Source organism: Anguilla anguilla, chromosome 1 (assembly GCF_013347855.1).
Source record: "Anguilla anguilla isolate fAngAng1 chromosome 1, fAngAng1.pri, whole genome shotgun sequence".
NCBI lineage: Eukaryota > Metazoa > Chordata > Actinopteri > Anguilliformes > Anguillidae > Anguilla > Anguilla anguilla.
The window spans coordinates 56227109-56254937 of NC_049201.1; the positions used below are offsets into that span (position 1 = coordinate 56227109).

The window sequence follows — 27829 nt, forward strand, 5'->3', positions numbered from 1 at the left end:
TAGATATTGACCATTATGCTAGCTTTGTCACAGTCACTTGGAGTTCAGTTGCTAACTTTAGCTCAAAATGTAAACCCTGTCTTGTATATATGACAACAGGGTGAGCATCTACCTGACAGGGTGGACATTAAATTTCATAATTATAATCGTATGATATAAAAAAAATTATAATAATTATGCCCGATTCCAGAGCCTCAAGTACTCAGTAAATGATCTGTGCAAATGCCTATTTAGTATAAAATTTTTTAATTTATTTTTCTTTTATAATGTAAATGTCTTGTCATTGTCTGTTTCATTGAAAATCTGTCCTGTCATAGCTGTCCACCCTGTCGTCTTGGTATTTTTCATCATTATTGAATCATATTGTCTCACATAACATTTTTGTACCATGTTACATTTGGTGGGGACCATCAATATATACTTAAAAAGTTAAACTGAATATCTTTATCATTTTTATTTAGAAAATAAGGAGCATATTGAGCATGTTTTTTTCAGAAAAGCATAGATTTTACACAAAATCTAATATTTGTTTATAATTTGATAGTAATAAATGCATATTATCAGGAAAGGGACACGATATATTTTGAAATGGTAAAACTAGTAAACCAATGAAAATATTTTTAGTCAGATATGTATATGGCCCTCACAGATTGGAGATCCAGTATCTCATGGTTCATTTAGTGAAAACGTGCCTGCAATTATTTCATGGCTGAGCTTGACCAACACATTTTTCCACAAGTCCAATGTCAACTATCTGTGATAAAAATGAAAGGGAATGTAAATTTAGTCCTAAAATCTCGAGATTTTCTCAAGTGCTTGAGGCACCGTGTGGGGATAATGACCCATTTGTAGGGATCGGTTGATGCGTGTTTTACCAGAAAACTATATGTTGCTTTTTTTCAAGGTGCCATCCTAGGCCTTTTCTGACCAACAACACAACGTGTATATAACCAAGGCAATATACAAACACCGAACAGAGTGGGCACTTTTAGTTTAGTGCCAGGCTGAGCAAACACAGCCACTGCACTAGTAAAACAGTTAAGTACACAAATGTGCAGTGAGTGAGAAACACTCACCTGAGGTGGGATTTGAACTTGCATCCCACACCCGCCTAAAGGCCCTAAAGATGGACGTGCTATCAGCCAGCTAATGGTGAAATTGCCCTTGGCTAGGTGTAACGTTGCTAATTTGAACCTGAGGGTTGTCTCCAGTATTGTCATGGTAACCAGCTACAAGGCCTTCACTTTACTGCACTTCACTGTACTTACTAGCGAACTAGCTGAGCTACACCTGCTGCAAATGCTTGACAGTGCTCATCACTGGATATAGCTTTAAACCATAGAGCACACGTTGGGGACTGATGGTTAGTTCATAGGAAGTGTTTTTTGGCTGTTTCCTCGCTTGTGGGCCCAGTGCCAGAATTGTGCCATACGTCTCTCTTCGAAGTAGAAAATGAGAACTGCCGAGCCCACTCTTGTGCTTTCCAGCACACAGTTGTGATGATCATTCACCAGCCAAATGACTGTGCCATTGCAGTACATCTGCACCCCTTGGAGGGAGACATTCCAGCAGCGGTTTGTACAGGTCTCCGCAGCCTCTCTGTGTCGGTACAGAGTCATGCTATTACCTCACAGCAGGAAGGACTCAAGTTCGAATCCCAGCTGAGGGCCTTTCTGTGTGCAGTTTGCATGTTCTCCCTGTGTTTGTCTGCCACAGTCCAAACACATGAACATTCGGTTAATTAGCTTTGGTGTATGAATGTGTCAGTGAATAGTGTGTGGGCCCTGTGATGGATTGGCGAACTCTCCAGGGTGTATTCCTGCCCTTCATCCAATGTGTACTGGTATAGGCTTCAGCCCCCCCAATCCCTGACCAGGAGCAAGTGGTATAGAAAATGGAGGGATGGATAGTAGTGCATTGCAGATAGGATTTTATCTAGAATGTGACGGGTTCAAATCCTGGCCAAGGCACTTGTTATTTCAGCAATGTGTAGTACTCTGCAAACATAAATTGTGTAGATTTAAATTGTACTATCCGTAAATGACGTTTGATGTCATTTATGATTGGTAGTACACAGTAGACAGTATTTATTTCAGTGTCCATCTCTGTACCAGATTCCCAATTGAGAATGCGGGCCTTGTGTTTTAACGTACCTCATGCCTTTTGACGAGTGGATTTGAATGATGGTTATGGGTCATTTCCTTATTGAAACAATTTTAGACAAGATAGTACAGCATGTGGTATCTTGGGCAGGGTGGGGGGGGGTTATTTTCCTATGGACTATGGCAGAGTTATAGCAGCATGCAGAGGAATCTGCTTGTGCTGGCAAAGGGGCTGAGTGTGAGTTTTTTGTTAATATCTATGTATTCCCGTTTTCTTTTTTGTAATGAAATGACATTTTTGAATTTCAGAAAGAGGAAGGAAAAGAAAATTATGAAAGCAAAACCAAAACAACACTTGCAGCCAAATATAACATGCTTTTCAGAGCAACTGACCCTGTTCTTCATTAATATCAAGCATTGCATTCTTGTTTTTGATAATACAAAATGATCATTCTGGAATGTTCAAGTTCCCATAGGGGAGGAAAAAAGAGAACTGGAGAGAATGCCCTAGAGAGTTTAAAGTGAGTTCAAACAGTCAAGAGGGTATTCACATGACAGTGCTCTTTTGATTGGCTGGTGTCGTTTGTTCAGGATTCCAGAGTGGGGTAGAGGTACTTCCATTGTGTTTTGGCATCAGAAGCTTTGAGCGTAGTGATTTTGTGCACCTTATCAGATGGACCTTGGGAGGTCACTGATGTGTTTATACTGGAAAAAATTTTAATCTGATGACTTGTAGTCAGAGCAATAAAAATAATTTTGATTCAAAGCATATTAATCAGCTACACTGTGCGAAGACCATGTTGAGGAAATGTTAACTACTGAATATGTTTTGTTTGATTCTTTTTTTCTAAGGAATCATTAGCAGAAATGTAAAAGGTTATGATGTATAGAGCAATGCAGCATCGAAATATATCTGTAGGAAGATGTGTATGCGTGTGTGCATTTATGAGCATAAATGGCCTTGCATTGCTTTAGCATTCTGGTCTCCTGTGCTCATGCACATAGAATGTGAGCGGGGCTCAGTCGTGGGGCTCACTCGCGGTGCTGTCTGTTCCCCGGTCTGGCCGTCGCACCGTTGTCGGCAGTGCAGGGGAAGATGGAGCTGGAGCCGCCAGGAGCCGCAGAGCCATCGCCGACGGCGACGGCGGAGCCCCTCCCCCGCCCCGCGCAGGCCGAGCCGCCGGACGGGTCGCCCGGACACAGCGGGACCGCAAGCGACGGCCACGCCAAGGACGTCGCCGCCCCGGCTGCCTACAAAGACGACAAAAAGGTGAGCGGCATTTTTTACCGTCTTCTAGAAAAAAAGCGTGCGTATGTGAGAGGGAGGCGGGGATCGATGGCGAGACTGTGGTGAGTGCGCTGCGGGAGGGGAGGTTGGGCACGTGACTTTGGTTTAGGGCGGCTCTTTGTTTCTGCTCCTCCACTTCCTCCTGTGTTTCACTATTCTGCCTCCTTTCACTATTGCTCGCCCTCTCTTTCCAGTATCATGGGAGAGGTGCAGCCAGTTGGGTCTGTTGTAGCAGCCCCAGTTACAGCTGGGATCAGTCTGTCCTGCAGTCACAGATGCATGCAACATGCTGTGAGCACCCTGCAGTCGGACATGTGACCTGCAGTCAGAGCTCAGAGTCCAGGGCAGTCATTCTGGGGTCAGAGCTCCATGCTGCGGTCATTCTGGGGTCAGAGCTCCATGCTGCAGTCATTCTGGGGTCAGATCTCCATGCTGCAGTCATTCTGGGGTCAGATCTCCATGCTGCAGTCATTCTGGGGTCAGAGCTCCATGCTGCAGACATTCTCAGGTCAGATCTCCATGCTGCAGACATTCTCAGGTCAGATCTCCATGCTGCAGACATTCTCAGGTCAGATCTCCATGCTGCAGTCATTCTGGGGTCAGATCTCCATGCTGCAGTCATTCTGGGGTCAGATCTCCATGCTGCAGACATTCTCAGGTCAGATCTCCATGCTGCAGACATTCTCGGGTCAGAGCTCCATGCTGCAGACATTCTCAGGTCAGAGCTCCATGCTGCAGTCATTCTGGGGTCAGATCTCCATGCTGCAGTCATTCTCGGGTCAGAGCTCCATGCTGCAGTTATTCTCGGGTCACAGCTCCATTCTGTGTGCAGGACACACGCCTGCATGCAGCCTACAGCTGGGGCAGCGTGCTGATTGCCTCTGGTGTGATGTAGGCAGGCTGCGGGAACCTCTGGATGCCTCTTGGGCTTCGGGTCTCCAGGGCTTCTTGGCTGCTGGGAGTCGAGTACGAGCTCTTTAAATCTGAGCTCAGCTGCCATTTAGCAGAGCTTTCCCTTCAGTGAACAAGGAAGAGGTTTATTCAGATTACTTGAGTTCAGCTTGTTACAATGAAAAATGAGCATGCCACTTTTCCATTTATTGTGGATAATCTTCAAAGTGAAGGTGACCATTGGGTATGCCGCTTTCTGAATCTTGAATATGAGCTTATAAAAGCCATGAAAGGGGAGCATTTTTATTTCATTCCCTTCTGTGTTATTACATTGTTTTAGATCTGGTAGCCTAGGCAGCGCTAATAGGCGGAAATGTGGAGAGCAGCTTCAGGGTCTAGTGTTTCACATACACAGCTGAGCTCACTCCTCTGAGCGACGTTGGGGGATGGAGCCAAATCAGACAGATAAACATTGCCGTCTCTGGCAACCATTTATAATGCCAACTAGCTCTGCTCGAACTTCGCATGAAAGGAGGGTGCCGCACCATACAGTGGAGTCTCATTATGACAACCTCTGATACAGCAGAATTTGATAAAGTGCACATGGTTATTGTTAATATCATGTAAAAAATTACTCTTCCCAATGTCACTGGATCATGGAATAGAGGGGGTATGTCCTATCATACACACCCACAGTGAAGACGGCACAAAAACGACTATGTACTCATGCATAGAAAGCACTGTCTATAAGTCATTAATGAAAATTTTCAATATATAGTGTTAAAAGTATTGATATTGAAATGAGGCCAAGTTACAACATACAGTGATGGCTATCTTAGCTCACACAAATTAAACAAGCTCTGTTCCAAAGCAGTGCTACCCAATGTTTCCAAAATATTTCTTGCAGCTTGGCCCTTTGGTTTTTCGTCTTACCATCTGCTGTCAGTAAAACTAACTTGCCAAACTACTTCTAAGTCAAAGTTAAAGACAAGTGTTGGTTGAATACATACCTGAATATTTGACAAGCCTTCCAAGCTCCCTGAAAATTCTCAGAAGTCTTCAAGTTTTGAAAGTTTTATTGATTGTACCTTTGAGCAGAGTACTTAACCTGGATTGCTCCTGTAAATATCCAGCTGGATAAATGCATTGTATGTAAATAGTGTAAGCTTTGTAAATTGCTCTGGAGAAGAATGTCTGCTAAATTCCAAAAATTGAATGGTATGTAATGTCTTTGGGCATACATAACAAAGAATGTTTATTGATGGTCGACATGTTGAGCTAGTGGTGTGGCATTTTGCAGAGTTAGCTTTTTCCTAAATTAACCCATGGTTTGGGAAATGGACTAAAAAATACTGCATTGACTCATCTTACCTGGAGTCAATCTGGCAAGTGCCATGTGCATCACTTCACTATAATTTATAAAATCTAATTTACGATGTACCTAATTATTTCCAAGTTAACACACTTGGTTAGTGTTTAGAAACATTTGGAATGCAAACCAGTGCCTTCAGTGGTTCTCAGCTACCCATCTAAAAGCTGAAAACGGCTTCATTAGTCCCCAATAATCAGCCATTCTGGTTTTTCTGTTGCTGTCATCATGTTGTGTAGTGGCTTTAAGACTCAGTACATGGCCTTTTAGACATGCCCATGCCCGAACACTCCTTTTCTTACTTACTTGCTTCTTACACTTGTTGGAAGGTATTTATTCCAAATAAAGGCTTGTTTGTAGCCACTGAAAAAAATAATGCTAGTTAATGGGAATAAACACACATTTCTGTTCCGTAGTGAGCAATGTTAACTCTGGCAGCCTGTTTAAATTAACAGTAACACTCTGCAGGAAGAAGCCTGGTTACAAAATAGGTTTTTTTTTTTTGCAATTTCAGCATCTTCAAGTGTGTTTGTATCATTTTTACATTTATTGTCGTATTGGCAGCGTGCGCAATGCTACTAGTTTTTATGTTTGATGTCATTTTGTGCTCTTTGATTTCGTCCTTAAGTGAACAGGGGAATTTTGTGTCGTTGGGAGATTCTGTTTATTGATCACCCTGCTGTAATCATGGAGGTAGGGTAATACCTGGGGGGGGGGGGGGGGGGGGGGGGGGGGGTTGGGGGCTCGTACACTGCAGTTAAATGGGAATAGTTTTCCTTTAATGGCGCCACTGTGATTAATGGCGGGCGGGCGGCGCATTGACTTCCTGCGAGTCAGTCCGTGGCTCTCGCTCTGCCGGTTAATTGAGGACCTCCTGGAATCGGCCTCCCGTCAGAGGTGTGCGGGCCAGCTTGGCATGCACGTCCCGCTTGTGTTCTGGGTCACGGGCGCTGCACGGAGCCGGAGAGGGCCTGTAATTTATTCCCCCTTCCTCAAGTCCATACCTCACACACAAACTGCGTGCGGCTCAATCGATTAAAGCCGTCAGTTAATTTATCAGCTGTCAGACCCTGGTACCACGTACTGTATTAAACAACAATGCCCTGGACTCAATTCTAAAACATACCTTACTGCCCACATTCATTTGTGTAGGACTTTCATTCTGCTCTGTGCTTTCTGCAAACTATTCACAGTTAATTTACTTTAACTGGGCACAAATACCTTGCTCTAGTACTCGGATATGTCCTGCAGTGTTTGAACCAATAACGCTTAAGTAGTGCTCTGCTCATAACTCGGTGCTACTGTTCTTACAGACAGGTATCAAACGTGTATGGAACTGTGAATCTCCATCAAACTATCGTTTAGATTCTGTAGGGAGTGCAGATCATTGGGTTTCAATGGGAGGTCCAATTGGGTATCATCCGCATAGCAATGAAAAGTGATTTACTTGCAGATGTGCCCTAGCAGAAGCATTGAAAAAAAGGATTGGCCTTAGAATGGGCCCTTGATGGACTCCAAAGGTACCAGAGAAGTGATTTCCGATGTTCACTGAAAAGATCCTATGCTTAAGGTAGGAAATAAACCATTTTAATGCGGTACCCTGAAGGTCGATCATATTCTGCAGATGCTCAATGAGTATTTTGTGGTCAACAGTGTCGAATGCGACGCTTTGACCTAAAATGACTCAAATGGTACAATCACCCGGATCGTCAGCAGATCATTTGCTGCCTTCAGGAGGGCAGAGCCTGCTACGAAGAGCTCTGAAACCAAATTGGAACATTGCAAGGACGCCATTATTGCTCAGGCAAAGGCAACAAATGGGAGATGACTACTTTTTTTCAGTATCTTGGAGAGGAAAGACAGAAATAGGATGAAAGTTACTGAGTGGAGCTGTAGTGTTCTTCTGTCCTGTGTACTTTGGAAGGCCTGTTATCAGGCATTGAGTGCTGCCAGAATATGAAATATTGTGAGGTTCTGACTTAGCGGAATGTAGTTTGGTCATGTTTCACCAGTGTTTTCCTCAAAGAAAAATGCCAGCTTAAGGTTCCTTTTGCCCATTTACTTTCATCTTTTGACTTCTAACAAAAAGCATATAATGAATTAGTAATTGATTAATTTGTCCAAACAATGGCTGTAAGAGATTAAGAACCTCAGTACAGTCCTGCTGCCACCCCCTTCATTCATCTCCAACTTTTTTGTTTTTATTTTGATTTATCCTGTACACAGTTAAAATGAATCTGCTTTATATAAAAGCATGGGTATACTGATGTGCATAGCTTGATTATTATGGTTTATAATTGTACTGTGAGTGGACTTATTTGTGTTTAAAGAACGTCTGGCAGCATAGTAATTTGTTTTGAAGCTTAATTGTGAATACAATACTGAAGTGACTTTTCAGAAATGTGCTACTTTTCATTATAAAATTGACATTGTGGCATTTTATATTTCGGGCCCTGACTTATGAATTAATGTAAAATAGAAATAATTCTTTGTGCTGTGGCCAGTAAAATTATATGTCTAGTTTTCAATAGAAAAGAATAGAATGCTGTGGTAATTGGTTTCATGACAGTGGAATAACCTATGACCATTTCCCTTGCATTGAAAGCAAAATTGTGCTGAACGTAATACATTGAAATGTGCTGAATCTACTATTTCCATAATTATGCTAGCTCCCATATTTACACTACAGAATGTCACTAGAACTTATACATTTTCAGTTTTTTTCCCTCTCCCAGAAATGCTCATTTGTCTCTAAAGTAGCATGTGCTTTCCAAGTAATATTTGACTTTCATCACAGCACATTTTTCTTCTTTCTTTTTCTCTGCACAAGAGATGATTTTGAAAAGAATATAAAAATTCTTGACAGGGGATTGTGATTGAAAAGAAAAATGTGATGTGGGAGTGATTGGGATTGCGAGAAACGGAATAGTTTTGGTACCGAAATAATGAATTACACGCAGTCTGTTATCTCTGCGCTGTTCCAAAAACAAACTTACAGTCCAGAATTACTGTGTGCTATCCCAGGCAAGGCAGGACTTCATTAACGGCTGACGGAGGCCAGACATAATCCCTGATGAAGAGTTATGCACAAAGACTGTAAACAGTAGAGAAAACGGAGGTGTTGAAGGGCATTGGCTGTTAAAACAGAAGGGTGCTGGAGTTATAAAACGGTTTGATTTTGTATGAGTGTGTGTGTGTGCGCGCGTGCGCATTCCTGCATGTGTGTGTGTATGTGTGCGAGAAGGTGTGTATTCACATGTCCTGCCTGGTTGTTTTGCATTGAATATATGTGGGAGCTTCTGGTCTTATAATTCATTTTCAATAATTGCTTTGCTTTTTCTGATTCATTTAGCCAGTTGGTCCATTTAAACTTAAGGAACATTAAGATTAACTTAAAACATGAAAAATAATGGCTTGTAGTGCTGTGCTGACATTGACAGCAGGATCAAATGTTGAGCTGAACCACAGGTAGGTTGAGGATTAGAAAGTGTTTTTTCCCCTGCATTGTTCTCACATTGATGTCAGTGAAACTCGGTGTGAAGGCTGGCGTTGGCGATCCAGTGATCTCAGAAGCTGCTGTTATGTGGACATTTCAGATGGAGTATCTGTGGCTCCACCTCCCCCCTCTTCCCATCAGGATTACTACACCACCAGGTTCTATTAATAGCCTAATAGCCTTGTGTTATTTTTTCCCCTCACTTTTGAAGAACTCGGGCTTGCCCTGCTGCCAAGGCCCTGATCGATCATCCCCCCCCCCCCCCCCCCCCCACCAGAGCAATGGAGGAGGCCTACTTCTGGGGCACACTGAACCATCCAACACATGCCTGCTCTCAAAAGCACCGTTTAACGGAATAGTCCATTAGTGAAGTGTTTCTTCCCACCCATGCATGTCATAGATGTAAGGTGCAAAAAAAGGAATTCACCTCAAAACACGTACCTCAAGCTATCCCCTTCTTAATGCCTACCAAAATTTAACCTTAACACCCACCTCAAGCTATCCCCTCTCTGACGTCCACCTTAACACCCACCTCAAGCTATCCCCTCTCTGACGTCTACCTTAACACCCACCTCAAGCTATCCCCTCTCTGACGTCCACCTTAACACCCAGCTCAAGCTATCCCCTCTCTGACGTCCACCTTAACACCCACCTCAAGCTATCCCCTCTCTGACGTCTACCTTAACACCCACCTCAAGCTATCCCCTCTCTGACGTCCACCTTAACACCCAGCTCAAGCTATCCCCTCTTTGACGTCCACCTTAACACCCAGCTCAAGCTATCCCCTCTTTGACGTCCACCTTAACACCCAGCTCAAGCTATCCCCTCTCTAACATCCACCTTAACACCCAGCTCAAGCTATCCCCTCTCTGACGTCCACCTTAACACCCAGCTCAAGCTATCCCCTCTCTGACGTCCACCTTAACACCCACCTCAAGCTATCCCCTCTCTGACGTCCACCTTAACACCCAGCTCAAACTATCCCCTCTCTGACGTCCACCTTAACACCAAGCTCAAGCTATCCCCTCTCTGACGTCCACCTTAACACCCAGCTCAATCTATCCCCTCTCTAACATCCATCTTAACACGCACCACAAGCTATCCCCATCCTAACACCTACCTAATGTCCAGCTAACACCCGCCTCACTCTCTATACATTTGCACGTATGTATGTACTGCCCCCCTAACACTAACCACATGCCCACCACATGCTTACACCCACCTCACATCCACCACAGACCTACATAACACCAGACTTGATGCTACCTAACACTCACCTAATGCCAAATTCATAGCCACCTTACACCCTAGATTCTACCTGAACAACCTGGAATCATGGCAGCTTGTTCACAGATGGATCATTACTTCAGAACTTAAACCAAGCATCAGATTAAATGTAGTTAGCTATGATTGTCAGCTTTTAGTACTGTGTTGTACTGCATGGCCATTAGGCTTTAACCTTAGTGTGATAAGCAGGGTTTTGTGTTCACTGAGAGTCTTAGGACTAAGGTCTAATATCCAAAGGACTAATTTGAACTGTCAGGTCACAGGCGACTGTCCTGCATTTGCCTAGGAACTGATCTTGCATAATCTGAGGTCATGACTTAGGCACCCATTGTCCCACAGTGCGCTATGGGATATCTGTGTATAATATCTCTTTCTGTGGACATATTCATTTCGACTCAGATATATGTAAAGGTTGAAAGGAATTTGCTGTCCTACCTCACTGTTATGCTATTTATAACTTGCCTATGCCCCCCCCCCCCAACACACAATCCCGAACACACAACAAGCATATGCAAACACAAGGTTCACTTCGGTAGTGCTGATCAGCTACTGTCCTAACACATTTAGCACTCATTTAAAGCATTGTGAATGGAGGTTGTTCCCTCTATGACCAAACTGACCTGGCCCCTCGTTCTGGACTTATGTTCACACTAATAGAGTCATTGTAGGTCAGGCAGTTATAAACCGGGTATGAATCAGTGATTTCTGCCCTAAAAGTATCTGGTTTGTCTGTTAGTTTTAGTTGACAGCTGCCTGTGGTCCAGTTATGATGGACAGGGCTCTAAGGGTTTAGTGTGCTGTTGGTCACCTCCTGCTCACTCGGCAGTAAGGCGCAATACGGGTTGCACATTTCATTGATGGGATCACATTCCAGGGTTAATCCCCTGTCCAAGATGACCTGGGGTCGGTGTTTCGCCGCCCCTGTCAAAGCCAACCTGAGGTCAGTGCTATGCTGTGCCTGTCTCCATCACATTCGCCTGTATATTCATGTTTATTCATTTCAGATGTGTCATTTGTTCATGCTTGGCATTCTGCTCACGGTCACTGGGCACTGGCTTTATTTTGGTGTGTCTGGGTGTGGTTTGCATGCACACTGGCATGTGTGTGTGCTCTTTGTTTCTCTTGTCTACATAACTGCATGTGCGTGGTGTGGTGGATATAGGTGTGTATGTGTGGTCCGGCAGGTGCATGAATATGTATGTATGTGTGTCTGTGTGTAAGTGTATTTGCGTGTGTGTGTGAGTCTATGTCTCTGAGTGTGTATGTGCCTATGTGTGCATGTTTGTCTGTATGTGTGCGTATGTGCCTATGTGTATGTGTGTATGTGTGTCTGGCTTGCACTCCAGTGGGTATGCTCAGTTGTCTCAAAGTTATTTGCCTCCTGAGGAAATTGATCTGCTCTCTCCTGCATTGGCTGCTGCTCAGAGAGCCGGAAAAAGCAGCGTCATGCGGCAGGGGAGAAGGGGTCTGTAACCGTGTGCGAACACAAAGCAGTTAATGGGCGGTTTGGGTGTGGGGAAATGCTGTGTGAAACGCCGGGTCTCTGGGTGACACCAGCTTTCACTTTTACACATTAGAGGATCGGAGCCCCTTCGCGCCAACATTCCGCCGCAGGTCAGTCAATCGGATCTTTCTGATGATGTTTTGCCAGGGCTCCCTGTTCTCAGTGTGGCAGAAGTGAACTCAGCAGCATTTGGGTGGGTGGCTGTGCCGATTCGGTTGACAAAGCGAGGTTTCGCGGTGACTTCCTGCTCTAAAGCTTCCTGCCTTTTGCGGCGTGATAGGTTCATTTCATTGAAGAAAACTATTCCAAAAAATATTTGTTAACAACATTGTTTCTATGATGAAAATGAGAATGGAATCAAACCCCACCTTTGGTGATGAAAACTAAGATGAAATGTACTAAAATTATCATCAGTGAATAAAAGCAAGACAGAAATATCTTCAACAGACGATTGAACGATTAAATGGTGTGAAATGCTGTGCACATTTTCTGAATTCTGCACGATGCATCTTAACGATATAACGGAGAATCCAATCTGAAAATATAGAGGCTCACCATGTCTGTATCTTTCCAACTGACCTGGGGTCAGTGCTGTGCTGTTCCTGTCCCCATCACATTCGCCACAAAAAAGCCTGTGTTTTGCCCTGTGGCTGGCCATGGATCTAGAATAGGACATTTCCCAACCCTGCCGTTTGTCGGAAGACTATGACTAAAACGAAATCTAAATTTGTTGTCAAAATGAACGCTGTTGGACACAGGTGAAAAATACACCTCTCCGCTCTTTTCCTCATGAATATTCCTGGACGAGCCTCAGCGGGAGACGTTAGGCAGTGAGCAAATTCCAGCCGAGGATCTGTGGTCCAGGTGAGGCGGAGCCGAGCAAAGCCTCGTTGATAAATATTCATGAGCGGTGATGCATTGTGGGATAGAAACGGAGCACAGGGCCAAAGATGGAAAGATTTGTCAGGCTACAAAGCAACTTGGAGTTGTGCATGAGATCTAATTATTTTTGCTCGACAGAAGAACGCTGGCCTTGGAAGCACTATAAAAGAATTATGTATTCCTCTCTACGGCACTTTTTTGGCAAGTTCAGCATAAGCTCCTCTTCGTAATTGATCCCAGGAATGAACACATGTAGTCGTGTGTATCGTTGCATTATTGCAGAATAGGGGGCAAAAAAGTGGGGCTTGTCCACACCCCTTAATTTCACTGCAAGCCTTTACTGGGGACCCTCCCGGGTGTAGTCCGTCTCACCCCCTGCAGGACGTGGTTTGTCGTTTTGAATGACACGGTGAAAGGGACCACTGGAAAACGGTCGCTTTGTGCTCGACTTGGCTTACCTACCACTCTGATTTCCCACCAGTGCCCGGGTCACCAAGAAACAGGCGGCAGTGTTGACGCTCTGAGGGAAATATCAACAACATCCAAGCCTCTCTACACTGTGTGCAGATGTGCGTTGTGTTTGAGCTCCTAGTGATTTTTGTTCAAGTGGGACCACTCTAAATCGGAACTTCTTTTAAATATTAATAGGCTGCATATTATCTTCATTAAACAGCTGTATAATGGGCTGAATGATTTAATTTCCTCATTCCGTTCAGTGGGAAAAGAGACATTCTTCACTTATTGTGTTTTAAATTCAGGTTCTAAAGCTTGTGTGAGCTTGACAAACGGGTTGCAATAATAAAAAGGAATTTCCACCAGGATTGCACTTTTACTTAATTACCCAGACTTTTTTTCTGTCATGAAGGATGCTTATTGTGCACAAAACAAAAGCATTCAATAATCTGGCCATACGAGGCTTACTATTGAATATGTACTTTTGTATATTACACAATTAGTAGCATGTACTCTTCCGAGAGACGTACAATATGATTTTTTGTATTGCATTTTCTGCCAGTTTGTAAATGAGTCTGTCCTCTAGGGCGCACTTTTAAGATTCGCATGGCAGAGTGCAGTGAAAGAGATTTCCTCCCAGTGGAAGGTTTTCAATGATTTTAACATGATTTAAACAGTGATTTATTTTTTATCCTCCTGGCCTAAAAGCCCTTATATCTTTCTGTTATTATTCTTTGCTCGGAATCTCTTGATAGTGTCCTTTGTCATTTAAAAGGGAACCTACTATGTTTTCAAGATTGATTTGGCCTGAATAAATAATGATAATATTTCATATGGTTGATTGCTAATTTCATTTCACTGTGCATCTCATCACAGTGGGAAACACATGTGCACTTACCAGAGATCTAAGTCTTGATCTCATGGTCATGTAAACATGGTCTTGGTCTGAGTCTCAACCCTCAAAGTCTTGGTCTGGCTCTTGGTCTTCACCCTCAAAGTCTCGGTCTAGGTCTTGGTCTTCACCCTCGAAGTCTCGGTCTGGGTCTTGGTCTTGGCATATGGACATTACTTGTATTGACTAGCTGCCTCCTGTAACATTATGTTTACATTAGATTTTTTTCTATTGACATTTCAGATTGCTATTGAAATGTCTGTTTGTTTGATTTTAAATAATTTATTTAAAAATGTCTACTGTTGGGAGAAGAAATGTGTGTTGTAATGACAATTTAAAAATAAAATTTTCCCATTTAGCAAAATTTTACTGCCTAGGATTTGTGAACATGGCTGGTATTGATCAAAGGTCTTAGTCTTGGTCTTGTCAAGACCTGGCAAGTCAGGTCTTGGTCTGGACCTCTGTCTTTGAGTGCCTGGTCTTGAGGGGTTTAGTCTGGGTCTGGTCTTGGCTTCCAACTCTGGTGTTAGCATGCAGACACACACACGCGCGCATGCACAACCACGTACTGACATCCACCCTCATACACATACACAAACAGATGTGTGCACACTCTGACACTGCAACAGGATCAGACCAGGATGGAGCCCTCCTCAGAGGTCTGTATTGAGAGAGAGTGACTCTACCCTGAGGGCTAGACTTGTTTTCGTGTAAGTTTCATACTAACAAAAGCTATGGGACCATTTTTTTTAATGTTCAGCAAAAAGAAGCGCACTTTTGAGTCTTCATTCCTCGATTGATTCCTTGATCTCGTCTTAGTTTGAGAGTCACTTACACTTACTCCTTTAAATCACACTAGAAATGAAGCTCCCGCCCTTGTACCCCTCGTGTGTTTTGTACATCAATTACCAGACTTCTCGTGCTCTTATCAGAGGTTAGTGTGTGGGAGCCATCTTTGCGGTATTAATAATGCAGATGCTGTGCGCCGTGTTGCGGAGGACCAAAGGCAATCGGAGACAGGGGACTGGAGTTCATGCTCCCTTGCTGTGTAAATGGAGCTGCTCAGTCAGCAGAGCGGCAGTGTAGGGAAGCTGCGTGCAACCAGGCTGCAGCTGCACTGCCCCCCGCCCCCAAGGAATTTCACTGTTACAAAATACTGTACTTTCACTTACTTCCACTTTAGGGACCGTGTGATTAAGTCAATGGTAAAAATGCAGTCTTCAAATGATTATGTTTACAGTAAATAATAATAAAGAATAGGATATATTATACATTCTAGTTATTGCAGATTGTTTGGACACCTGATACCTGTTCTCCTACTACAACCTGCAAATGTGCAGTTTGTTCAGTGCTGGTGTTTGATTAATTAATTTTAATTTAAGTTTAATTTATGATTATTTGGCTTACTAATAAAATAAATACTTAAAATATTCTGGAGCATTTTAGACCTTATGGCCTTGTGTTATCTGGTGAACATGCAGGAAACAGGGCAGTCGCTATACTTCTGTGGGATTTAGCAGCAAGTAGGTCAACACCTGTAATGAGCCCAATCAGTGTGAAATGCACTTAGGAGTCTTTAACAAGTGCTGGAGGACAAGAGATCAGGTTACTGGCACACGGGGTGTCATCAGCTTTGTATAAGTAAATAAAACACACACACACACTCACACACACACACACACACACACAGAGTGCAGAGTGCAGAGTGGATAAAGGGTAAGAGGATCTACTGTACCTGCTATGCTGTGTCACACCTGGCAACCATTCTGCTCTCCTGACAAATCCTGCTGATGCAGCAGCAACTTCTTTACTGCTGACTGATGAAAATTTTATATAATTTAGGATAATGTTCTCAAAGTGAAGTGTAAAGAATAATAAAAATTAATAATAATTATATCAGGCCCCTTATCCTGTATTAATTATTGTAATTGCCCATTTATATAGGTATATGTTTAATTAAACCATTTTTGAAGTAATAAATACCGTGCCGTAGTTTTATAACTCTGGGATCCCACTCTGAATAAAGATGAGCTTGAGCTGTGCCCGGAACATTCAAAGGCCGGTGTGTTTTCCTCCAGCTTGAATTTACGAGCAAAAATGCAAAACAACGAGCAGTCCTCCAGGAACATGGCGGCCGTGTGTAGGCTTGAAGTGGCCGGCCGGTTTTGGGCCTGCGCGCTCCGAGAGTCTGGGAGAGGGAGCGGTGCAAATGGGTGGGGGAGGAGCTAAAACGACAAGACAAAATGGGTCTCACTAGCCTGGCTTGATGAGAGATTAGAGATCCGTCTAAAATAGGCACTGGGTTTTAGCAAATCCCATTTACAGGACTGGAAACTGTCGCTGTGCCTTGGCAGCGAGCCTCTCCTCTGCTATGCTCTGCTGTGCTACATTACGCTATGCTAACCCTGACCTGGGAGTCCTGTTCAGTGGAGGCCCTCACTCGCCTCACGACCCCCAGGCCTAAAATAGCCCCACTCCTCCTCTGCGACCGCACCAGAAGTGGAGAATATTCGCGGTGAACTATTTTCCCTTGTAACAGTTAGTGTTGAATGATTTGAAATTGAAGGTTCTATTTTGTTCGCCGATGATGACGATTTAATAAAGATGGACACAAAAAAAGGAAGCGGGGTGATTTTCAGCACAGATTTTAAAAGTTAGCTGTCTTCCAGGCTTTGGCGGCCATTTTTGTTTTCTGCACACTCCCTTTTTATACCATTTGCTAATGTCACTAAACATTTGCAGAAAATAGAACCAAAATCTGTTTTCTTATGACTAATAGCTGCCATTAGTTAATGTTTGCCTTGAACAGTGTTAAAATCTGAAAACAAAAATAAAGAAGATATTTCACCAAACAAACCTATATTACAGTTTATCTGCTGCTTCATGTTTTATGCATGAGTAATAGAATATATTTTACAGTACATATAATTTGAACAAAATATACAGTTTATACCTGTAGGTGTGCACATGGAAGAGACAATAATTTAAATAGTTTCAAATATATACAGTATATTTTTCAGCGATATTTTTCCCTTTTGTTTTTCATCTTCACTTTTACTCTGGCAAAGCCCAGTCATTTTAGTTGTTTGTTCCCATCCTATCGAATGGAGACGAGCACTCGTGAAGCACTTTGAGCCAGCTGCTGTTCCTTCTGAGCCTGCAGTCTGCCCGCTGGGTCCAGCTGAGCACTGAGCACCCAGAGCCTGGCGCTGGGGTACTGCAGTGCATATTTTGTGGAGCTTCTGCACTCAGACTGCAGGCACTTGATTGAACAGTGGAGTTGCACATGCACAGTGTGGTGAGGGGTGGGGGTGGGGGGGTAGGGGGGTAGGGGTGAGACCCTCCATTCCTGATTCGTGATGTGCCCAATTGCATTTCGACTGGGTGGGACTCCCGGTGGGCTGATAAATTGACCCACCTGCTCAGGATGATCGCTCCGGTACTCAAATGTTCAAACTTGTCTGTAAAACAGTGCTACCCCTCATATTGTGCTTCCTTGGATGAAACGTACAAGGGTAGGACACTGATATTGTATGGACATTGCCTTGTAAAAGTGAACTAAAATATCACAAAGCAATGAAATACAAGGTATTTTGCTATTAAAGAGGAAATCCCTCATGACTTCTATCATCATAGACTGCAGCATGCTAGAAATGTTGTTTTGTGTTAGGTTGGACGATTGAGGCTTTGTTTTTGTCAGTTATCTAAACTGCTGAGAAAGAATCCTGCCTTGTCATTAATGCAAGGGTACTTGATTTTACCTAGCTAGTGCAGACATTTTTCTGTATATTAGGGAAAGTTGCAGTGAATTATGTGCAGCAGTAATCGTAACTGACAAGAAGGTTAGACAGTTTACGGCACATGCACAGTTTGAGCAGCTAGATATCTTGAGGCAAAGTCAGAACGCTGACTACAGTAGACTTTGCCATGATCAGTATTCAATTCTGGCTCATGGGGTGTGCCCTGCCTCCAAAGACTAGTGCCTAGGTGGGTGCACCTGGGTGATCCTGTGCAAGTTGTGTAATATGACACATTTTTATTCTATTTATCATACTTTTGATTTTTAAACTTTTATAGATCTGTAGAATCTAGACCAGGCACCTTGTTTTCAGTTATTATTGTGTGGTTCCTTTTTTATTATACAGCCATGAATATTTATACATCTATGCTTGCATTCACAATTGTTTTGTTGCATTAGAAAGTGGCGCTCTCTCCCAAATATATTGAAATTATATACAAAATAGCATCAAATAAATACAATGGCAAGGTAATAGAAACATGCCACTAGGTGGGGGTGGTTGTGTCCAGCCCAGAATGGGAGAGGAAGCACAGACTCAGTGTACAGAATGAGAGGAGCTGAGACTGCATCTGGCAAAGCTGTTTGTGGGGACCTCAGATGCATGCGGATGGACTGAGATGCATGTCGCTACACACACCACCCGTATCATAGCCATACGTTACCGTATTCTGCGGACTCAAACTTCTCTGCATTACGAGCATTAGTCTTGCCGCTTTATTAAGACGTACTCCGTTACCGCTTCTACATCTGGTGGCTTTGGGTTTTAACGTAAGTGCCTCGGGCAAAAAAAAAAAACCACTGCCCAGTAGCATAAACACACTGTGTTTGTGGCGTAGGCGTCCATAGGAAATTTTGTATGAATGTCTGCTCCACTACCCCTTCCTTGCGCAGCGTAAAAATAACAGTAATAAATCTGAACTCTGCTTCCTTATTGCAGCCTAGTGTGCAGTAGCGAGCGCTAACGCTCTGCCTGACCTGTAGTACAGCAGGGAAAGCCAGGCTTGGGTATTCCCACACCTTCACACGGGAGTGGCATCACCCAGTCACATTGTTGACAGCGCTTAAAGCAGTGAAGGCCCCACTAGCAGCCGGGAAACTGAACATCCTCCCCAGGAGTTCTGAGGGCAAGACTACATCACCCATGTACACCGTTGTACACACCTTTATGCTTACCCATGCTGCTGCAGTTTTAGAGGTTAGACAGACTCAAAGTCTGGCGAGTCTCGGTTTGTTCTTGTGATCTCAGAAAAGAAGAATTCCCTGAAACGAGGGCCTGATTTCTGACTGAAGATGCACACAGTACGTAACGCGGTGTTTAGAATGGAAGGCAGCAGTCTCCGCCGTGATTACGGCAGCATCGTTTCTGAACCGCAAGCTATTATTCTACGCTCTGAGTTAGCCACCAAGCTTAATTGCCTCTCTTGGTGTTTTTGTTGTAAAATCGTTTGTCCGATCAGCTGAAAGATTCATGTGTACATTAATTTTCACATTCTTCTAATGACTAACACTAACCCTTATTTTTGTCCAAATATGATTTAATAACTCAATTACGTATTTGGAAAAACCTCAGGGATTCTTTGCAGTGGTCCTGTTTTCTGTGTCGGAGATAACATTGCAGCATTCTCTTGAGCTGGCCGGGCTCTTATTCTTCTTTACTTCGCATTAGCTCTACAGCACAAAGATATTCTGTTACCCTTCACCTACCTGCACATTCTGAGCAGCTCTACTAACACTGTGCATTCTGATTGGGAATATCTTCCCTCAGGACTGTTTTGGGTGCCCCGAGCATAAACAGTAAACTGAAAGAGGATGTCTTTTCTTCCAGTAGTGATAGTTTGTCAATGGTAATGCTATTCGTGAATTCCTTTGGCTCAGATAGAACCAGTACAAATGAATGCAATTAGGACCTGTTCCCCTCAGGTGGAACACACAGGGCTTTCACCGCTGCGCTGCACGCTCCGCACGCTCCACACCTCGCGCTCCGGGTTCACCCATGATCCCGGCAGGCACTCGTCCACGCTGAGAAAAGCCCCTGTAAGCCGGGGCGGGGTAAGTGCGCCAGTGACCTGTGGGGTAATTGCTGTCCTCTAAGTGGCCCTGCTGTCAGGCCACCGGTAGGAAGTGGGCCGCTGAGGTTGTGGAGTAATGGGATTACTTCCTGCCTGCTGTTGGCCAAAGAGCCATGCCTGGCTATAGAGCCCCCCCCCCCCCAACATCCCCCCATCCTCGTCTCTCCCTCTCTCTGTCCCCGTTCCTCCCTCCCTCTCTCTCAGTTCAGTTAAATTCAATACGCTTTATTAGTATGCAATACACATAGTACACATTGGCAGTGCAAACAAGAAACATACAAAACAGATAGTAGAAGTAGAAGTATGATAAGAACAACAGTTACTACTAATACAATCCCAATTAGACTTAATATGAAATAGTTCTAATAGCAGTTTGATAGTGTAAACTATAAAATAAGTTTTTATTTGATGTCTCTCACTGTCTCTCAAGCTGTGGCTGGCGAATATGCAGATACATTGTGCTCCCAGGATCGCTCATCTCCATTCCTCCTTTAGGAGAATGGGAAGTTTCTCTTCATCAGGAAGGTTTAGGAAATTAGGGCAATCATGTAATTTTATGGAAGGGCATTTCTCATAGTTTCTCATGTTTTGTGCATGTTGTCAGAAAGTGCTTCCCCGTGGGAACCTGTGTGGCACTGTGTGGACAGCCTTCCCTCTTCAGGAGGTCCTGTCTGCCTGTGCAGGCAGGCCTCTGCGGCCACTCTGTGCTCACTGAGCCTGTACATTGTCAGTATTTTTCTAAGCTTTGTATTTTTTTTTTTTTACCATGGTAGGTAATCTGCCAAAATCTATTGTCGTTTTACGGCCTGATAGCAATCAAGTCTACTTCGTGTTTGGGTTTGAGTGTGCCAATCGTTGATATAAGTATTTTTAATGCTGTGATATGATTTCCTGTGTTTTGATGGTGCTGTCCTGAGGCTGATTTGTGTTGGTAGGCGTTAGTGCAGTAAGCCTCAGACCTCACTGACTGAGGGGACTTCTGTCTTTTCTCACCTCTTGGAACTTCAGGGTTTTTCATTGATATAAATGTTAAATGGGGCCCTGAGTAAAGAAGTCTGTCTCTTGTTGCCAGTTTTAACTCCACTTTATTTTCTGTATGCATTGATTTTATTATATCAGATACAGAATTTACCCCCTACATCAGCTTGTAGTAGTTTGTAAAAGAATCCTTTATGTCAAACAGAATCAATTGCTTTTTGAAAATCTACAAAGCAAGCATTTTTCTTTTATTTTGATGTGCATATTTATTGATTAGGGTGTGTAGATTTGTGATCTGTGGTGCATTGTCTTGGTAAAAAGCCAACATGTCTGAGATTCTTTTATTTATAATGCACCGAGCATCATCCCCAGATCCTTCCCCAGATTTTTGTTCGCACTAATGCCCTGGTAATTGTTGGGGTCAAATCTGTCTTCACTCTTAAAGATGGGGGTTATTAGTCCTTGGCTCCAGATTTCGGGGAAGTGGCCCTCCCTCAGAAAAGAATGAGTTTGAACAGTTTTAGCAGTGATTCCTGTAGTTTGTTCCGGCTCTATTTTAGCATCTCATTGGGGGTGCCATCAGGCCCACATGCTTTTCCTGACTGGAGGGCTTGTAGTCTCTCCTTCAGCTCTGTCTCTGTAAGAGGGGAGGGAGTCCAAGGGATTTTGATTGTTTTTAATAATCGATTCTAGGCTGTTTAGTCTTTCACAGATGGTGGATTGTTCTAATTTGGTAATAGGAATTTGTTAATGGGGTTGTTCAAAATATTCTTTCCATTTTTGTTCATCTTACTGCACAAGTCCCACGTTTCGATTTACTTATGTGCTTCCAATTTTCCGAAAACTGGTTTTCATTGATTGACTCCACTGTTGTCAGTTTCTGTGTATGTACAGAAAAGAGAGAGAGAGGTGGATTTGAGAAGGATCAAAATTATTGGCATCTAGTACATTCTAACTGTGAGGATCACAGAAACATTTCAAGTGATAATAGTATGATTAATGGAGTATTCCATTGTTTTTCAGCCTGGGTCTTATTTCTGTTGCATTTTCCATCATTCCTATTGGTTCTGATGGTATTATTGTCAGTAGCTTCACAATGGCATCTATGGGGCAGATCAACATTCTAGTTCAACTTGCCTCAAACAAGTCCAGTTTATCTGAACTGGACTTGCCCTTTAAGAAATACTCAGCCAAAGCTCCCCAATCTGTATGTTTTCCTTATAAGACCAGCATCTGTCTCTGCTTCCAAAGTGCATTGGCAGTGTGATTGTGTGTGAAGTGAGGGGAGTAAGTGCACACTAGAGGGGGTGCAGCAGCATACAGGGGGTTGTGAGTGCTCAGGGCATGGTTATGTCACTTCTTCCCTCTCTCCCTGCTCCCTGCTCTGCCTCTCTAATGGCCCTGACCCCCTCCTCCCATAATGCGCTGTCTCATTATATTTGGAGTGGTTCTTGAGCCGCTGAACTTGCCTGTCATTGAAAGACAAAAGCTGTGTAATGGCATTGTGGCTGAGGAAGCCAGACTCACTGCCACTGCTCCACTTCAGGAAATGACTGCACTTGGCCAACTCACACACATACTTACTGTCTCTCTTTCTCACACACACACACACACACACACACACGCACACACACAGACACACACTCACACACACATACACACACACATACAGATCCTGTTGGACCTGTACAGAAAGGCACAGAGACCCAGTGAGAAAGCTCTGTTGGTAACTCTAAGGAAATCCTCGGGCTTCTCCCCCTGCCCTGCCTCCGCTGAGCGCCAGTCTGTCACCAGTGTCTCAGAAACGTGGCAGTAGTGCTTTTCACTGCCTTGTGTAAAACACACACCATACAGAGTTTGTGCTTTTCTCTCCTTGACATTTGTTCTTATGGCATTGCACAAGAGACTGAGCTTTTCATGTCCTGAGGGTGCTCAGTTACATGATCAACAAGGCTCAAACACCTTCAACCTGCATCCCTCCTTTCCCCTTTCCTCACCTCCTTTCTTAGCCCCCTCCCTCCCTCTTTCCCTCTACTCTCTCTCTCTCTGTCTCTCCTTCTCTCTCTCTCTCTGTCTCTCCTTTTCTCTCTCTCTGTCTCTGTCTCTCTCTCTCTCTGTCTCTGTCTCTCTCTCCCGTTCGATCCCTCCCACATGGAACACTGTGGATCCGTGCTGTGCTCCGCTGTGCTGAGTGCCAGACCCTCCGCTCTGCTTTTTCTCCCTGTCATGGCTGGTTGTGTGAAAGCACATCAAAGCGGCATCCACAGGTGGGCCTGAAGTATTCATCACATTTTACACACCGGTTCCGCCATGATTCTGCACAGCTGACGCTGGTATCACTCAGGAAAGGAGGGTTTTAAGGGATTTTTTCAATGTCTTTATTCAAGATGCACTTCTCTGGCTGATCGGAGGCCTGCAGTTTGCCTGAGAATGCAGGGACTTGGTATGAGGACATTCACTTACTCTGCCATAAATTAAGTCCTGCCAGCTTGTGTGCATGCGTGTGATTGTGTTTGTGTTTGTGCATGAGGCATGCATGCATGTACTGCATGTGTGAGCTTGTGCGTGTTTATGCATGTGTATTTGTGTGTGCATGTATGCCTGTGTGTGCATGTACACAAGCATCCCAGATAATGTTTTCACCTGAGCAGAGCCTGAGAGGGGATTGGGCAGGGTGGGGTCGATCGTGGGGAGGGGGCAAAACTGCACTGAAACACCGAGATCCCCGGAAGTACTGAAGCAATGAAGGAAGTTCCTTTACTGGCACACCATATGGAAAATTATTCATTTAGTAGCTTTTCATGAGGATGCTGATAATATTCTCTAGAACTTGGAAAGTTGTGTTTTTGAATGTTTTTTAGGTCGCTTTTGAAGAAGTGCACTTGATAAACTGGGTTATAATCTCTTGGGAGTCAGAGGTCAAACAAATCAGTTGCGAGACGTGAGTGTCAACATCCCTTTAGCGTCCTGCTGAAAGTTTTAAAAGATTCTATTTAATGGGTCAGCCAACCAATTAACTGAGGGTTTGAAATGACTCTAAATGCAAAATTGAGTGACATAATATATGCAAATGACATCATTAATATGCAGATTTGTGTTCCATCTTCAAATTAAGAGCTACTCATTTGCAGCACTGACACTTTTCTGAACCTCTGGTTTCATTACGACAAATTATAAAACAATAATAATAACTCCAAACACCAGTTTGCCTATTTATTATAGCATGGGAAACAACTTCTGTGACAATCAGCAATTTGCAGACACATATTTAAGGGTCCAGTTCTCTGATGATTCTGTTGAAATCAGTGGCACCTCAGCATGAATTATGTCAATTAGGGTTTCTTGTGACAATGGCAGACCCTAATTACTTGTTTGTGATTAAATAGGCCAGAAGCAATAGCTTGCGAGTGAATTATTTTCATGAAGTTGTCGAGATCTCAAGTGTGTGGGATGTGGACTTGTGTTGCTTCCTTGGTCTGACGTGAAGGATCTACAGTACATACGTGATGGACTGGTAGACTTGAGTCCCATTCATGGAGTTTTGACACCAGGGCCAGACTGATATCCTGCTCTGGTTTGGCTCTGTACTACGCAATTTTAGATTTGTAATCGACAAGTTTGGTTTTACCATGTAGAAATTACAGCAGTTTTTACATATACCCCCCATTTCAGTGCACCATAATGTTTGGGACATACTGATGTTATGTACATGAAAGTAGTCGTATTTAGTACTTTGTCACATATCCTTTGCATGCAGTGACTGCTTGAAGTCTGTGACCCATAGACATCGCCAAGTGCTGAGTATCTTCTCTGGTGATACCCTGCCAGGCTTGTACTGCAGCCATCTTTAGCTCCTGCTTGTGTTGCCTTACGTTTTCTCTTCAGCATATGAAACGCATATTTAATTGGTGAGTGACTTGGCCAGTCAAGAATTTTTCCGTTTTTGGCTTTGAAAAACAACTGTTGAGGCTTTAGCAGTATGTTTTTGGGATCAATATAATGCTGTAGGCTGAAGCGCCATCCATATAAGATGCTTCTTTATACTTTAGAATTCCATCAGCAGTTACATCATCAATAAAGCCAAGTGAGCCAGTACCTGTGGCAGCCATTCATGCCCAAACCACAACACCCCCACCACCATGTTTCACAGATGAGGGGGGTGGGGGTTCCTTTGGTTTTTTGCCAGTTCCTTTAGACCTCAAGGGTTTGCTCTTGCAATCACTCTGATACAAACGAATCTTGGTCTCATCCATCTTCAAGACCTTTTTCCTGAACTTTGCAGACTCTTTTTAGGTACTTCTTAGCCAACTCTAATTTAGCCATCCTGTTATTGCGGCTAACTAGCGATTTGCATCTTGCAGTTTAGACTCCATAGTTCTGTTTGTTAAGTCTTCTGTGGACAATAGTCAGTGACACTGTCCACAGAAGTATGTTTCTGCTCTGTTGGACAGGTGTTTGAGGGGTTTTCTGCATTATGGTGAAAATTCTTTGGTTATCAACTGTAGAGGTCCTCCTTAGCCTACCATGCCCTTTGTTATTACTGTGCTCACTATTGCTCTCTTTCATAATGATGTTCCAAACAGTTGATTTTGGTATGCCTAAGATTTTGCCTATATCTTTTTTTGTTTTATGTTTTTCTTATTTCTCAGCCTCATAATGGCTTCTTTGACTTTAATTGGCAGAATTGACAAATGCCAATTAAAGACTCCAAAGTCAATCAAAAGCCTAGAATCAAGACTAGATACGGAAAGCTCCTTATACCTGCACCAAGGAAGCAATTGAACACACCAGACAAATCAGAAACACCTGGGAAGCCATTTGCCCCAAACATTATGATGCCCTGAAATAGGGGGACTATGTATGAAAAGTGCTGTAATTTATACATTGAAAAAACTTAAATAGTGTAGTACAGAGCCAAATCAAGTCATTGTCCCAAACATCATGGAGCTCACTGTACATTCATTTAATGTAGCAGACCAGCAGGATGCAAAGTCTCTTCTAGCGCCCACCATGACTGTGGTACTGAGTTGTGTTCTCTTCACTCCATTCTTTTGGTCAATGTTAGCACCCATCTGCCTCTCTCTCTCTCTCTCTCTCTCTCTGCCTGTGCACTTAATTGAACTCTGTTTATCAAGCAGTGAAATCACCTTCGTTTATTCTGGCAGCAAATGTTTGCCATTAACCATTCACACTAAGTGAATCTTTTAAAGCTGCAATTACTGCCTTTTATGTCCTTCATTGGAAGGCTGTATAGTTCAAATGTTTTTTTTTTAATGGGGGGGGTTATGGGGGGATAGAAGTGGGGGGGCGATGGCTCACGTTGACAAAAAATAGAACAGTTACTCTGCATGCGCTTCATTGATTACGAGTATTAATCTACACAGGGGGAAACACGCAAGCACCAAACAAAGAAAGGTTTATTAGCGTGCCTCCTTCTCCTGAATTTAACGCCATAAATTCACCGCAGACCTGTCTCCTGGAGCCCCGCCCTCTCTGATGAGCAGCGTGACCACGCCCACGGCGGCGCACTGCGTGCCCAGCTGAGAGCAGGCTCCTGCGCCGTGACGCAGGCTCTGAGCGCAGCGAGCGGGGCCAGGCTTTGTTCGCCTTTTGTCTTCCTCGCCGTTTCCCCGCCTTAGACTTGCGAGAGAATGAATTATCCTGTAAACTGCTGAAGTCGGCCAAAAAGCGCGGATCTGCATGCAACTGCGGCCTCACCAGTGCCAAAGAGAGCTGTGAGCACAGCCTCGCTGAAATGCTTTTGTGTTCCTGACCGCTCGGTCCGTACCTGTGGTCCAGTGAATCTGGAGCGAGATGCTGGCCAAAGCTGTGGCCCAGAGACCTACAGGGATATACATGCTGATTGGTGCAATGTGCACCCTGATTATGGTCAGCAGAAAAATGCAATGACTTCCAAATTTTGTCAGCAATCATTTTGGAAAGTATCAGAGAAATGAAGAGCTTACAGAACTTGTCCATCGGCTAATTAGATTTGTTACTATACTGTACTGTCCAGGACTATGGTATGCTGTCCATTACTGTTTTACAGGAACATCTTTACCTTTCTACTGATTCTCTCTGGCATCTTGGCTGTCTTTTTACATCAGAATGGCTTTGGAATTATTTGGAATGGGGACTACTGGGAGTGAAGGTATTGCCTGAAGAGATGATAAAGATTTGCACAATCATGTGTAACATTCATTGTTTTTCAGTTTCTGATTTAAACGTTTACTGATTCAATATTATTTTGCCTGCTTCAGAAACCAACTAAACTTGGCACCCCACCCCCCTTTAAAATGAAAAGATATCTAATGCCTTTGTGAATTTCTGCATTTGCCTCCAAAGGGGATTTTTGAATAATGAATGAGGTAGAAGCTTTATAAATCAAAATATTGAGATGGTTGGAAGTGAATTAAAAAGTACACAATCCCTGAGAAAACAATTGAGTGCAACCGACTGCATCCAAAAGACTTGGGTGGATGCTGATTCTGAATGTAATCTGTGTTGTAATCATCGCTGTCTCATTTAAAATATTTCCCATGGCCAACTGGCCTCTCCCAACAGTTTTCATGCCAGAAATTTGAACATCTGTCCTGAGGATTGCTATAAAACCAGAGGCCATTGTCTTAGATGAACTTCTCAATATCCAGTTGGCAGCCATTTTGTATAAAGTGAGGACACCTGGACTTCAGGTCTGCATGGGGGGGGTTTTGGACATGTTTTATGTTATATGATGGAGGCCATTGGGCAAGTTCTTGCTTGCCGCTTTCCTGTAGTACATGTGTGTATGTTTCAGTATATATATAGTAGCACTGATGC

General features: G+C 43.5%; 1 protein-coding gene across 3 annotated transcripts in view; it reads left to right on the forward strand.

Moving 5' to 3' along the window:
• Nucleotides 1-27829, forward strand: part of rbms3 (RNA binding motif, single stranded interacting protein) — a 290727-nt gene that overhangs the window by 4655 nt on the left and 258243 nt on the right. For all 3 annotated transcript variants that reach the window (XM_035411964.1, XM_035411956.1, XM_035411971.1), the window contains exon 2: nt 3188-3372. In XM_035411964.1, the coding sequence (XP_035267855.1) occupies nt 3199-3372 (174 nt within the window). In that variant the 5' untranslated portion in view covers nt 3188-3198. The remainder of the gene's footprint in view (nt 1-3187; nt 3373-27829) is intronic.